This window comes from Phascolarctos cinereus, unplaced genomic scaffold (genome assembly GCF_003287225.1).
Source record: "Phascolarctos cinereus isolate Bilbo 61053 unplaced genomic scaffold, phaCin_HiC Scaffold_726;HRSCAF=1367, whole genome shotgun sequence".
Classification (NCBI taxonomy): domain Eukaryota; kingdom Metazoa; phylum Chordata; class Mammalia; order Diprotodontia; family Phascolarctidae; genus Phascolarctos; species Phascolarctos cinereus.
This window is the reverse complement of record NW_027556098.1, coordinates 357,850,784-357,865,217: the sequence shown is the minus strand read 5'-3', so window position 1 is coordinate 357,865,217 and position 14,434 is coordinate 357,850,784. Positions and strand designations below refer to the sequence as shown.

At 43.0% G+C, this 14,434-nt stretch overlaps 1 protein-coding gene across 5 annotated transcripts in view; it reads right to left on the bottom strand.

The window, feature by feature from the left end:
• The window catches only part of THRAP3 (thyroid hormone receptor associated protein 3), an 88,033-nt gene that overhangs the window by 982 nt on the left and 72,617 nt on the right, over positions 1-14,434 (bottom strand). For all 5 annotated transcript variants that reach the window (XM_020983658.2, XM_020983656.2, XM_020983659.2 and 2 more), the window contains 7 exons: positions 12,640-13,392; positions 11,578-11,750; positions 10,341-10,452; positions 9,031-9,115; positions 6,724-6,911; positions 2,592-2,787; positions 1,663-1,803 (listed from right to left, as the gene is read on the bottom strand). In XM_020983658.2, coding sequence (XP_020839317.1) covers positions 1,663-1,803; positions 2,592-2,787; positions 6,724-6,911; positions 9,031-9,115; positions 10,341-10,452; positions 11,578-11,750; positions 12,640-13,392 — 1,648 coding nt within the window. The remainder of the gene's footprint in view (positions 1-1,662; positions 1,804-2,591; positions 2,788-6,723; positions 6,912-9,030; positions 9,116-10,340; positions 10,453-11,577; positions 11,751-12,639; positions 13,393-14,434) is intronic.

Here is a 14,434-nt window from a genome sequence, read left to right as displayed (position 1 = left end):
TAGATTAGCACTCGTTATTTTATAAAACAAAAAACTTAGGCTGCCCCAGGTCACACCCCACAAATGCTGGAGTTAAGATTCCAGTGCGTTGTCTCCTGACTCCTACACAACTGTAGCCAGAGTAGCCCTTCCATGCTTCCTCCATTAAAGCCTAGATATGTTCACTGTAACTTGGGGTCCTTGTGTGCAACTTTGGGAAGAAGAAGGAATGAAAACAAGCTTGTTACACTTCCCAAAGATGGCACTTTTAAGAGAAGTGAATGGTTGCCAGCACCGCAACCCCAAACCAAACTATGTTCATTTGCCAACACAGAATGCTCTCTAAGGGTGGGACTGTAGACCATGTAGGGCAATCTGGACTCCACAAATGTAAGATCTACTCTAGCTTACTCTACTTGGACTGTCTTGACAGGAGAGGAGAGGGAATGGAGCACTTGTAGTCACCTTCTTCTCACTGGTACTTCGAGAGCCACAACAAGCCAAGTCTTCTGGGACTTGTCCAGGCTTCCCTCAATCTAACATCTTCAGAAGTGCTGAACAGGCTGAAGAACACCCTCCTAGGCCTATATTTCGCCCTCTTCCCTATCCCCATAGCTGGCTCTAAGATATGTCTGGCTTTAAGAGTATGCGATTTACATGTACTGATTGCCACTGATGTCTAAGAATCAAATGAGATAATGACTGCAGAACACTTAGCACAGTGCCTGGCACATAGGAAGCACTATATAAATGTTAGCTATTATCATTACATGGCACAAAAACAATTATGTGTAAGTTGTTAAATACAAGCTAAATTAACTTTGTTGACAGTTGTTTGGCCTTTATGACATGGTTGTCAGCACCCATCTTAAAAATAACAACAGAACTCTGCCTTGCTGAGAGTTAATGCTCAAGAGGGAGGAGCTGCAAGAAGCTCTCTCACTGGCCACCTGCTCCTGACAAGGCAGGCAGAACAGCTTTCACCTTAAAGGCAGGAATGGCCTGAGGTCAGCTAGGCAGATCCATCAGATGGGGTTCCCTAATATGTGAAGAGCGGTCCTGTCCCCTTATAAGGAGCTATTAGGGATCTGCTCTGGGGCCCTCACTGACTAGATCTGAAGCTCCCAGGACTTCCTCCTACTAAATATGCACTTCACCCTCAACTGGGACAGAATGCTAAGCTGTCATTCCCTCTTCTGTTTTTTAAACTAGTTTACCTTAGTTTATTTAATCTTGCTTTGAAGGAAAAAATATTATTTTCCTCTACATCTCAATTTTGGGGAAATTAATCCTTTGGTAATTCCTTTCAAGAATCACTCCTTAATCTGTTTTATAAACCAAGTTTGCTTAGAGGGGAACCAGGTAAGTGTGTACTTAGTTCAGACCCCCTCAAAGTTAATCCAATTCATTATAGGGTCATACATTTTAAACTAGAAGGGGCCCAGGTTGGACACCTTGTTTATAATATTTCAGGATGCTTTGTCAGAGACCCCTGGTTCCCAGATGCAGAGGGAGAGTGTAAATCACCAGGTAGCTGAACTTCTCATTGGCTATCTGTGTGTCACTTTTGGTACAGAACCCAGCTGGCAGTACCCCATCTGCTCAACATTCCTGATTGCTTCAGTAAACCCCTGGTATTGACCATGGTCTAGGTCAGATTCCTTCTATCCCCCAGACACATACCAGATAATATTTTTTGCTTTTGGGTGTATATTCTGGGTCCCATTCCTCCTCTCGGGTCCTCTTCTGGAAATCATTGTTGCCACTGCTGTTATTGCCAGCATAGTTGCCTCTGCCCCAGCCTCTTCCTCTAGCTCGAAATTGCTGCAGCAACAAACAGGGAAGAGCAGTTAGTCATATTAGGATGTGGACGACGGCCCTTTCTTGAAGACCCTGTTAGGAGACCTCAAGCTCTGACAAAGAACAAAACTGACACATGTCCCCTGAGCTCCTGCTGATAAACTGCTTTCCATGCAATCATGTGGCTGGATACCCAGGAACCTTAGACAGCTAATTCAGCTGCAGTATGACTGTGACTAAAAGCATTCTGCTGGGTGACCAATGGGAGAGAACAAGAAGGTCAGAAACCATCAGCTACAAAAGAATCTTTCAATCTGAGTAAGTAATCATGTTTGAAAAAGCAACTGTAAAACAGACAGTTGAGGGGAAAAGTGATTGGGCAGAAGGAACCATCCGGAGGATGAGGAGGAGTCTAGTCTGCTCCAGGCTCCATAAGAGCCGGTTCCTGAACGCAGATATACACGTAGCTGATGTAAGATGAGAACATTAGAGCTGGAAGGAATTGTGACCTCTACCTGATGTAGGAATCCTTCCCGATCCCCTACGATATCCCAACGAAGAACGAAAAGAGCAAACCTAGAATTATTAGTACAAGATGAAGAATGGAAAGAGATATAAAGAAAGCCTGGCCTGACTCATGGGGCCAGAAGAGTTAAGCACATGAAGACAGATATTGAGTGGTCATGCTGAACCTCCTAGAAAGACTCTCCTGGGACAGATGGACTTTTAAAAAAAGGAGAGAAGCACCCTTGGAAGCCTGTCTGCAGGTTATATGGTAGGGAGGGAAGAGATTAGCATATGGGGTGACTCACAAAGGTCCCTCGAGCTCTGCCTCCTCTCTCACTTGGACCCACAAAATCTTTGGTCCCCAGCCGAGATTTGTCAAAGCCTGTGGTGCTCTCTTCTCGCTCCTCTGTCTCTTCAGTGTACTCCTCTGCTTTGTAAGAATGTGACGACTGGGAGGATGATGATGATGACCGAGACCGATCCCGTGTTCGACGATGCTTCCTGTGCCAAGAGAGAAGCCAGTGTGGTTCATGAGCTTGACCAAGCACCAGCACCATGTGTTTCATAGATGAGGACTAGCATGAGATATCTCAGGAACATGGCTGCTGAAATGGGTTTGAACATGTTTAAATTAGGAAAAAAAAGACAAACCCAAACACACCCATCTAGGATGTGTTCTTCAAAATTCACTTTCCTTACAAAGTCTAGTAACAGGGGGTATCATTCAGTGGGATGGGATGAGAACCCTGAGAGCTGGAGAGGCTGTTCCATGAGTTACTTCTTCTGAAGTGGCCATTTCCTCTGGAACCCAGGGAAGATCAGAGACTAGAGTCTTAACAATTTGCCTTTAAAAATGATGTATTGTCTATGACTGAGAGGGGTGGGGGTGGGGACAGGTAACTAGCAATACATTTCTATGATCTAATATGTCTGTGTAACTTGCTGGCCTCCAGGAGGTACAGAGGTTAGCCTCTTGAGGTAACACTGGGTCACAGCACTTCTTCACCCCCAACTGCCCTGGATGGGGCCAAGTCATTAAGCCTCAGAGTTCCAAGGCTCATTTTCAGGAGAATTTTAAGCTCCCACTAAAAAAGAGGAGTTTCTTTCATCTGTTACCATGTACTGTGGTTCCCCTTCAGGAAATGTCTGCCTCAGAAGCATTACTCTGAGCCTGGGAGCTGGTAGTGTTTCTCATTCCCAGAAATGTTTCCTTCGAGTATTTCTGACTGGTATGAATGTTTAGAGATTGCTCTCCCCACTCAATGGATCCCAAATTATAATCACAGACTGTCAGAGCCAAAAAGGTCCTTATAGATCATTGATCTAATGTCACTTGACCAAGGCCATAAATGTAGCTGGTGGTAAAACCAGGGTTAAACTTGAAGTTTCTAAGGGAGAAGAGTGTACAAAGTTAGAGCTAGTTAGTCAGACTGTCCCCAAGAAATGGTATGAGAAACTAAATTAGGTAGTTATACTGTGGGAGTGTGCTATACACACTCTGAACTGCTGAGAAGCACTTACATGGTTGGTGATGAACAAATTCTTCTAGTCACCAAGAAAGTTAGAAAGCACTTCAGAAGGCATCTAGTTTGAATTGTAACTGAGTAGGAATTCCCTCTACCCCATGCCAGACAAGTGGTCATCTAGCCTTTGCTTAGAGACCTCTAGTGAGAGAGAACCTACTCTCTCTTAAGATATTCCACTCCACTTTTGGAATTACTAGGAAGTTTTTCCTTACATTAAGCTTTAATGTGTCTCTCAGTAACTTCTATTTATTTTAACAAAGTGCAATTAATCGAAAGAAATCAACGTGCTGCCCAGATCTGATAACACATTCCTCATTCTTCCCCATCCACTGTTCTCAGTTCTGACCTTTGGAGCCTTCAAGAAGAACAAATCTCTCTTCCATGTAACATCCCTTCAAATGTTTGAAGACTATTTTAAGCTCTCTAAATCATCTCTCTACCAGGTAATAACTCAAATTATTTCAGTCACTCCATCCATGGCATGATCTTCATCACCCTGGTGGCCTTCTAACTCATCCGTACAAAAAAAAAATATGGTGTTCAGAAATGAAAGCACCACTTCAGTTATTTATGACCAGGGTGCAATATAGTGATATAATCACATCACCCTTTTAGGACACTGTCCTCTCAATGTAGCCTAAGAGTACGCTGTCTTTTTTTTTTTTTTGGTGGCTGCCATATCATAACACTGACTCATACTGAAGCTTGTAGTCCACTAAAACCTCCAGATCTTTTCCAGCCAAGCTGCTCTCGATGCATACTTCCTCCCCACCTCCCTGGATTTTCTCACCCTGTCTCATTAGCAAACTTACAATTAGGTTCAAAGATTTAACTTCATAAGTAGAAGACTGACTTTGTATTTATCCTAATTACATAACATCTACTGAGATATTCATACCAACATGCTAACTGGTTGAGATATTTTTGGAAACTGACTCTATCATCCAACTTCACTTTATCTGCAAATCTGATAAGTGTCATCTATGTCATCCAAGTTATTAGTTAAAATGCTAAAGCCAAGAAGAATGTAAATGTCTAGCAAATATTAGGCATTTAATTGAATAATTCAATGGAACCTTTCCCTAAAATATGGTCATGAATGTCCATGACCTTAGACATGAGATCATTTTATAACACCTATTTGTTACTTTAGTCAATTAGTAACAACTCCTTCCCTAAAAATTAGAGTTATCCTACAGTAGAAGAGAACACTTGAAGGGTGGATGGAAAGTAGATTTTCCTCACTGGAGTTCTTTAAGCAAAGCTTTACGACCACTTGTTAGGCGTGTGCTGCAGATTCTTGCTCAGGTTTGCACTGGGCTATGCGCCTTCTAAGATGCCTTCCAATTTTCAGTCTATGATCGATCAATTCTCTCTCTGGACGGAGTCCAAGCTAGATTTGCCTTATCTAAAATTCTACCCTAGCACAAAGGACCTGAATTGACAATACATAAAACAGAGTGTACTGGCCTGGAATGCAGGAGACCTAAATTCAAGCCCTAGCTGTCACCAAATAGCTGTGTGAACACAGGGCAGTCAGTATGGTTCAACATCTTCGTTTACTTATCTGTCAATTGGAGAAAATATCTGCTCTACTTTTCTTTCTCAGTACAGTTTGAAACGTGTTAACATGTGAAAGTTCATTACATAGCCCTAGACTAAGGTAAGGTGGGCAATTATCTTAAGATGACTAAAAAGTACCCACATCTACTGATAGGCATCTGTACGGAACCAAGTACAAGGTGAGAGTATTTTCAGAAAAGGGAAAACAAATAAACCAAAAACAAAACTAAGGCAAAAAGTTCTTTCACTAAAGTCTTCTTCTGATGCCTCTCTGGGGCACAAAGGCGGTGACCCTGGGCTTTCTCAGACTGTGCACAAGTGCCAGAAGGTCACGCTAAGCTACAAAGGCACAAACAAGGCCTGAGTGCTTCTTATCCGTGAACTCACCTAACAAAGTAAGGAAAAGTTTGTCACCAGAAAACTAGGTGCCAGCTGATGACTCCCTCCCTCCTTTTTTTCCCAACATAGAAACTCACAAAGGCCTTCCATTAAAGGGCAGAGGGGTTGTGAACAGCACTGGTAGACATAGAACCAACCCACACCAAAGAAATCAGGGTCCTTGAAATATATTAGAAATTGTCCTAGAATTTAAATCCAATTAACTAGTTATGCAAGACTTTATTCTTACACTACTTTTTTTTTAAACCAAAAAAGGCCAGCTTGATGACCCACACACACTATTCACTGGGAACTGTTAAATGAATTCACTGCTAAAAAAATTTTCCCTCAAAGGACTCAGATTCACCACTGAGAATACTGAAATGAACTGTTACAGGCTAAGCAGGCTATTCTCAAAGAAGCGTTCTAGAATATGTTGAAAAATGCTGAAATAAGCTACCACTGACAGACTGAGCATATCCCCAAGGTGACTACTTTGAGGGTGGACTACACTTGTTTAGATTTGGATAAGTTATGATTTGTTTCTTTAGAAATTTACTTAGTAGTCACAACTTGTCTAGAACGAAGAAAAATCGAGTCCCTGAACCTGTCTGGGCTGACCCTCTGCTGCAGAGAAAAACGGGGCAATCCCTAAATAAACATTTATAGGCATACACCTACCCAACAGTATTAGTTTCCTCTGAGGAAACCTGACATCAGGTGAAACTACTCTGAGAAGCTTAATTTCATAAGAATAATATTCCAAATGGGTGACTGACCAAACAATGTTACCACGGGGCTGGGTTTTAAAATATGGAAAAAGCAGTTGCAGCAACTTTTTGGAAGACTTAGCTGTATTAAGCCACTACTAGCAATGAAATTTATCAATTCCTAGATAGCCTGGAGAGTCTATACCTGACACCATCCCTGCATCAAACAGGACACCCAGACAGACACAAAGCCTACATACTTCTGCTTTTTGGATCCTTTGTGAGTTTTCTCAGTCTTTTCAGCTGATCTCTCCCTTGAGTGGCTTGAATCTCGGGAATCCACAGATTCTCTTGACTTATCTCGTTTAAGATCACGTTCCTTATGTTTTTTACGACGTTCAATATCAAGGCGAAGATCAACTGGGTCATCTTTGTATTTTCCCTCAGCCTGCAGAGAAAGAAAGAAGTAGGAGTTAAGACTCTTGGACTATAAATATGTCAACATATTAGCTACCCTAAAAAACCATGGTTTTCACCGGAGTGGTACAACGAGGGGGAGGGAATAGCAAAAATGCTAGTAAATATATCCCAGCAACACAAGTGACTTAATGTCCCTTCCTAACAAGAAGCTTAGGGCACTTATTTACTAGCAAGAACAAGTTAAAAACAAAACATTACAGGGAACTAGCTAAATTTCCCACCACCATTTACAAACCACTCTAAGCATGGAGAATGACTTGAGAATCCCAGCTACAGGATGAGAATTCTAGTGAGAAAGGCTTCTGTTGGCACAGCTAAAGAGTGGAAGCCTTCTCTCTCCTTTTTGTGGGTGGGGTGGGGAGGTAAGCTAGGAACTGATCTGTGGGCATAAAGCCACCATGAACACAACCAAGAGTGTCCAATGACAGATGACATATGCTGAACTCAAGACACATTCCCAATCTGCTTTAAGGCATCTTGCTAGCCTGGGAAATATCCCAAATTACTGCCTGGCCTGGAAAGCAGGAACAGAGAACCTGAGTAGGCTATCCTAACATTACCTCCACAGATACTGAGGAAACTTCCTCATAAGGAAGCTGAATTATGCAAAACAAATGAAGTGGCAATAGCGGGCAGGAGTTTATATAAAAATGGGAAAATTATATGAAAATATCTACCTTTCTGGGTGCTTGACAGAAAAGTTACGTTACAGAGATGTAGTACAATTACGCTGGTATTACATCTCAACAATGGCTTTAAAAATAAATCATCTGTTATAGCTGATGCTTTTTTCATTCAAAACCAAAAGGAGAGGTGGAGAGGGGAACTACAATGTGACAGGAAATCACATTCATCTCATAGACATAATCCCTCAAAGTGTGCATGGGGGGGGGGCCACAGGAGGGGAGCACACAAAAGACAAGTTTAGTAATTTTTTAGCTATTAAAATTTTTACACAATTAAAACTTAAGCAACAAACTTAGAACTTTAGCCACAAGAGGAAGAGCTGGGAGTCATTGATCTCTTCCTCATAGAGGCACAGGGATTTTTACAGGGTGCTAGTACTTTTAGTAGGGGTTTTATTTTGGTTGTTGGCTTTTGTACACTTCCCCAGGAAAAAGATTTTATTATTTCCACTCAGACACCAAACTGCTCCCAGCAGCACTAATAAGGTCATTAACAAAAGCAGCCACTGCTCCCTTAGGTAGAGTGAATAGTGATTTAGCATCCCCGCCCCCCCCCCGAAAACATGGTGGACAAGATTTCTTCCGCTGTTTGAAAAACTTCCTGTTTCATATAGAGCCAGGCTGGTATTCAGAGAGGGAGAGAAAAAGCAGGTTTATCATATTTATCTAATATAACAAGTTTCTGGGGTTTTTTGTTTTGTTTTTTGAAACCTTGAAAATAAGTACATAAAAATTAAGGTTTCACCAAGATGGGAAACATTTCTCATTTTAACCAAATACAAACACGAAGAAAGACATATAATCTGCATTAGGCTTTAAAAAACAATAACTCAACCCAAATCCATAATACAATTTTAACACTTCATACTACTGTTCATAGCAGTCTAAAGGCAGCTGGGCTGGGCAGCATTAAAGTAACAGCGAGGGACAAATAACACGGGTACAATGTTAGGACAAATGGGACTAGTTGTGTATTAACAGTTTACTCAGTTCAGATACAAATAAAAATTTTATTTTTCTCTCTCGGACATGCATGTCTTTTTGAAATCATGGTTGGAAATAGCGCATGTATACAATTGATTTGATAATACTTACAAGCAGAAAAATATCACAAAAAGTTTCTTCTCTCATCATGGGCACTTGTTCCAAAACTCCTCTCTTTTTTTTCTCAATCTCACCTCAATAGACTTTGGGGTCATTTACCATATTCTAACCACTTCACAAAGGTTGTTGATACATTTAATAAAAATTAACCCTTTGTAGTTCATTTTTAGAATTATGCCCATCCTTAAAAGAAAAACACAAACTTAAGTAGAGAGTAATTTAAACAAAAACATTTCTGTTAAGTTCATGCCCAACGCACTCATATTGTTGAAATTACTGATGAAAGCGACAGTTCACCTTGTAGCCAGGCTCCCGGGTGCTTTTCATCTCGTCATGAGCCAAACCATGTTTTCTGAACGTACTGGGAGAAATATCTATCCTCCTAGGGAATTAACAAAACAAAACCCAAGTCAATATTTTTCCAATGAAACTCAATCTCATCTCTTCCCATTTTTAGTGCGCCATTACCACTTACCTTCAAAATTCAGATTCATTCACTATTTACTATGTGCTAGCCATTGAGGGGTACAGAGACAAATAAAATAAAGTCCTTCCTCTCATAGTTTACAAGCAGGGAAAAAAAATACCTTTGGAGAGTCCCAGAATAGGGGAGAGAGGGGAGAGCTCAGAGTAATGAAGACGAGAGTTTTTAAGTCCTGTCTCTTACATACAGTGGCATCAGTGCCTGAGAGAGCCCCCTAAAACTCTAAAACTGAAGGTATGTTGCTGATATACATCAGTGTAGTTTCCAAACAGAGTTCCCTATACTCTCTGATGAAATCATAGATCTGAACCACAGCCAACCCTTCCTCCCCCAATAAGCCTAGCCAGATAAATTTATAAACTTAGCCAAAGAAATCAAACCAATCTGGTGTTCCAACTCATATCTGCTGGCTCTATACCCACGGCAAAGCCTCAAGAACCAGCTCCTTTTTGTAAAGAATGTGACTGTCTCCTACTGCTCCTTCCTTAGGAAGCTTCAGGCCCAAAGAACAGAGCTGCTTGCTGAATGCATGGCCCACAAAAGCATTTAACAACAACAACAAAAAACAAAAACAAAACAAAAAAAAACCACCCCAAAACCCTGAGCCTGCTGTCTAAATCCTCTGTCTAATAAGAAGAAAGAGGATAACTGTTTTACTGAAAACCCACCCAAAGAAATGTCTAGATCAGAAACACAACTTGCTTAGAAAACCTCAACTCATCACGGTGCCTAATAAATAGAGAAGAGTTTCAGAAATCTGCTCAAGTACTTAATTATATCTGACTTCCCCCAAATCACCCCATCAATAATTTTCAACCTTCTTTGGAAAAGTAACCGACGTGTTTAAGGAAAACTCAAAGTAAGCTAAAAAAGAAAGCCTAGCTGCTTTGATCGACCTCCCTACAGTCCCAGACCAGCTCATGTATGCCAGGTGTCTGTCTCGCTGGCCTCAAAATCGCCTATCATCATCTCCTTGGTACACTCTATTACAAAGACCAATGAGCTCTACACCACCCTAGAGTCTGTACAAAGTTGCTCTAACTTCCATAACTAACATACAGAATGTGACAAGCAAGCTTAAAGTCTTCATTGAAACCTCCATTCGCAGGATTGTTTTCCACACCTGTGAATCTCTGGACTCTTCTTGTTTTTAGCTGCATCCTGCTCTGTTCCCCTCTTTAGGTATTTAGTAAATCGTTCATTCAATGTCATTCCTGAGGATCCAAAATGATGCTCTGTGGAGGATGCAAAGAAAGATGCCCCATGATTACTGTAATGCAGTATAGTATTGTTGGGATGCACAAAGACTCTAGAATCAAGAGTACCCCAGTTCAGACCCCTCCTCTAATGCTTACTATTTCTATGACCTTGGGCAAGTCCTTTCACCTCCCTGGACCTTAGTTTCCTCATCTGTAAAATGAGGGGGTTAGATTAGATGGCCTCTGGTCCCAATCAGCTCTAAATCCACAATCCTGGGACTTAAGGTTAAATCTTGACACAGAGTAAACATACCATATGTAAAAATTCCAAAGGTTAATGTAAACTTCATTTATTAAACACTGTCTTTGTAAAGCACCGAGGTAGGCACTGGGGCAGATGCTACCCACATTCCTGTTCTTCCACACACCTGTAGTCAAGGAAGTCAAGCTTCCCTTCCCAAAGCACAAAGGCCCCTTCTTCTCAAACAAAGCTTTGCAGATGTGCCACAAGCCTGAAATAGACCTGGCTCTGCCTAACAGGGCTACACTCCCACTTTTGGTCTCTTCCTTCAGCACATTAACTCTTCCTCTAAATTACCCAGGAAAGGTAAAATATGACCCAATTTCTAGGGAATGGTTTCAGTCCTTAAGAAAAATGCTTGAAGGACATTTTTGTCATGTAGTCAAAGAAAAATGCTCACTGCAGAAATTAGGGAGATAGAGGGAGAGGAATTATTAAGATCTGTCCTAAGAAGCTTATAATCAGAAAGTGTGCACATAGACCATAAGCTTGAGGAGTTTAGGAGGAAAGGGTAGAGAAATCTGAAAAATCCCTTCATAGTTAATTGTATATCCTCATTCCTACTAAAGGAGTTTTAACCACTCTCACCAGACACCTGTAATTAGCACCTGAAACCCCATAATTTGCTGAACCGGTGAGGTAGTCCCCAGAAGCAATTCCCTCATGCCAGCCATGGATTTCAAAGACCTTTCTAATGGGATGAACAGTCTAAGTAATCAAGGACAAGAGAAGAGGCCTCTCCTTTTGGAGCCTGATTGGCCACTTGGAAGAAGCCCAGGGCTCTTTTCCTCCAAATAGCCCTTAGAGGAAGCTAAAGGTGTGGAAGAGCAAGGGAAGACAAGTGGTGGGCCTGGACTCACCTTTAACATGGTGAACGATAGTTACAATGTGCTGGGCAAATAGCTCTGAAGGGCTCCGCTGAGACTGAGCAGACTGAATGTGTTGGAAAATGGAACGGAATTCCTGATCTTTTTTGTTACTATGGACTAGATCTCGACTGAGTTTGCGTTCCTGAGCCAATAAGCCACTGGGACTGGAACAGAAAAAGGGGAGGAAATAGGAAGGGAGAGGGGTGTCAAGAAAAAGCACATAGAAAGCCAGTATGACAAGTGCCCAACAACTGCATCAGTGTGACCTAAAGACTATCACTGCAGCAACCCTGCCCACCCAGTACACAGCTGATCCTCTGAAAGTCCGTTCATGATGTCTGAAGGACCCCCAAAACGTGGCCCCCCCACTCTCCAGCATCCTGAGGAGGCCCTCTTTAGGCAGGCCCTCAGCACACAGGTGGTGGCGAGGCCCAGAAGCAGGTCAGTGGGGAAGGAAGAGGAGTAGACCCAGCCTAGAGAGAAGGAGGAGGAAGAGGAGCAGGCCTAGCCCAGGAAGGAGAAGAGAAGGAGGAGGAGGAAGAGTAAGCCCAGCCCAGGAAGGAGGAGAGAAGGAGGAGGAGGCCCAGCCCAGGGAGGAGCAGGCCCAGCCCAGGAAGGAGCAGGAGGAGGAGCAGGCCCAGCCCAGGGAGGAGCAGGAGGAGGAGCAGACCCAGCCCAGGGAGGAGGAGGAGGAGCAGGCCCAACCCAGGGAGGGGCAGGCCCAGACCAGGAAGAAGGAGGAGGGGAAGGGGGAGGAGGAGGAGGATTAGGCCCAGCCCAGGGAAGAGCAAGAGGAGGAGCAGGCCCAGCCCAAGGAAGAGAAGGAGAAGGAGCAGGCCTAGCCCAGGGAAAAGCAGAGGTCAGAACAGCCCCCCACATCTCCTGACCCCAGCCCCACAGGCCCAGCCAGGCCTTCCAGAGAGGCCTGTAGCCACTCACTTCTTCCCCACAGCCATCTTGACTGTGTCCTCACTGCTAAGCAGCGCCCCCTAGGGCCTGAGGCTGCCTGGGAGCTGTCCCCACCCCCACAAGAAGGCACCCTCCCGCTCTCACCGGGCCAGGTCCTCATCGAAGGAGTCCATGCGGACATTGACTTGGGCCTCTCGGGTGATAGAGAAGGAGGATTTGCCCAGGGGCAGGCTCTCGGCCCTGGGAGGGCCCAGCTTGTCTCGGGCCTCAGTGGCCGCCGGGGTGGTGGTGGTGGCCTTCCTGGATGGTGGGGGTGGCGGGGATGAGCTCTTCTCTGGCAGGGCCTTGTAGGCAGTCACCCGGAAGTTCTTCTCAGGCACAAAGCCCCTGTGTGTGGTGGCCTCGGTCCGCTTGGCAGTGGCCCGCTCCTCCTTCTTGGGCCGGTCGGGGTATGCATCATCCTCCAGCTCCTCAGCCTTCCTCTGCTTTTCCTTTCCTGCAGGCACATACACCAGGCCTTCCCACTTGCCAGGCCGCTCGTCCTCCTGGCCTTTGCTGGTGCCTGCAATGACTTTGGACATAAATTTGGGCTCATCCTCAAACTCTGACTCCTTCCGGCCCTTTGACTTCTCCTTGTCTTGCTCATCCATCTCTTCTTTGTGGAACTCAGCCATCTTCTTCTCAAAATCATCTCGGAGCTTATATCTCTTGGGAGACTGACTGCCCCGAAAAGGTTTCTCAGCATCAGCTTTAGGAGCAAATGGGTCAGACTTCACTTTTGGATCTCCCAAGCCCAACTCAGAGAAGCTCCCTTTCTCTTTTATTTTTTCCTTATCAACATTTGTTAGTTTCTGTTCCTTATCTTTTCCATTCTCAGACTTCTGCTCTTCGAGATACCTGTTTACAGAAACATAAACACACATATACAAAAGAGATTTCTTAAGCAACTTGCTTTGTAACAGGCTTCAAAAAAAATTCTGAGCACATCTTAATGATTCCAAAGTTACCAAAAGTTTTACAACTGAGCTAATTTTGAATAGATTTCTTAGAACACAGGGAAAAAAGGGTAGAGAGGGAACAGCAGAGGGCATTTTTAAAGTACTAAAAGAATCTACTTACCTGTATAGACTTAGTCTATAGAAAAAAAAATTAAGGTCTTACCCAACACCTTCACTCAGTCATTTTATAAATCTGCTTTCAGCAGTTAATACACCAGAATGGTCAACCTTGAATTGCTTTATATAATACATATTGGAAATAAAAGTCTCAAAAGCGACTTCAAGTTTGATGCAAGTCGCCTAAACATCTCATCTACTGCAAATATAAATAAAAACATAAGTTAATGTGGGATATTTCTTGTAGAAAACAAATCTCATAATCAATTCTTCTAATAAGGATAGCTGTTTACAAACAAGGTAAAAGGCAAAATGTGAATTATTTAAAAATATAGTTGTGGTTTTTTTAAAACAATGAGCTGAACAAGGGAGGTGTGAACCATTTCACTGGGATAATTAATGTAGAATATCTACTTCAATGAAATTAAAACAAACAATCAAAGGGAGGATGAGTATCTACAAAAATTGCCAATAAAGATACTCTTAAGGGAGAAAAGACTCAAGGGCAGAGCAATGGAAAGGACACCTGCCAGGAAAGGCAAAGTGGAATACAATAGCATAATATGCTCCAACAAGCACTGGTCTATTCCTGTTGCCTTTTACCCCATACACTCAACACAAAAAAGAAACAAAGATCTGCATTCCACTCACCGTATCCCCTAGTGCAGAGAGACTGGGGTATTTTGCCACGTCCTCTCCTAAAATGCAGCCTGGTGGGTTTCTACTGGGATACACACCCACCTTGCAGTTTTAAAACAAGGCATTCCTGGGAATAAGCCTTGGACTTCCCCATTTTGCCCAGGTCTCCTGAGTTGAATGTGTAA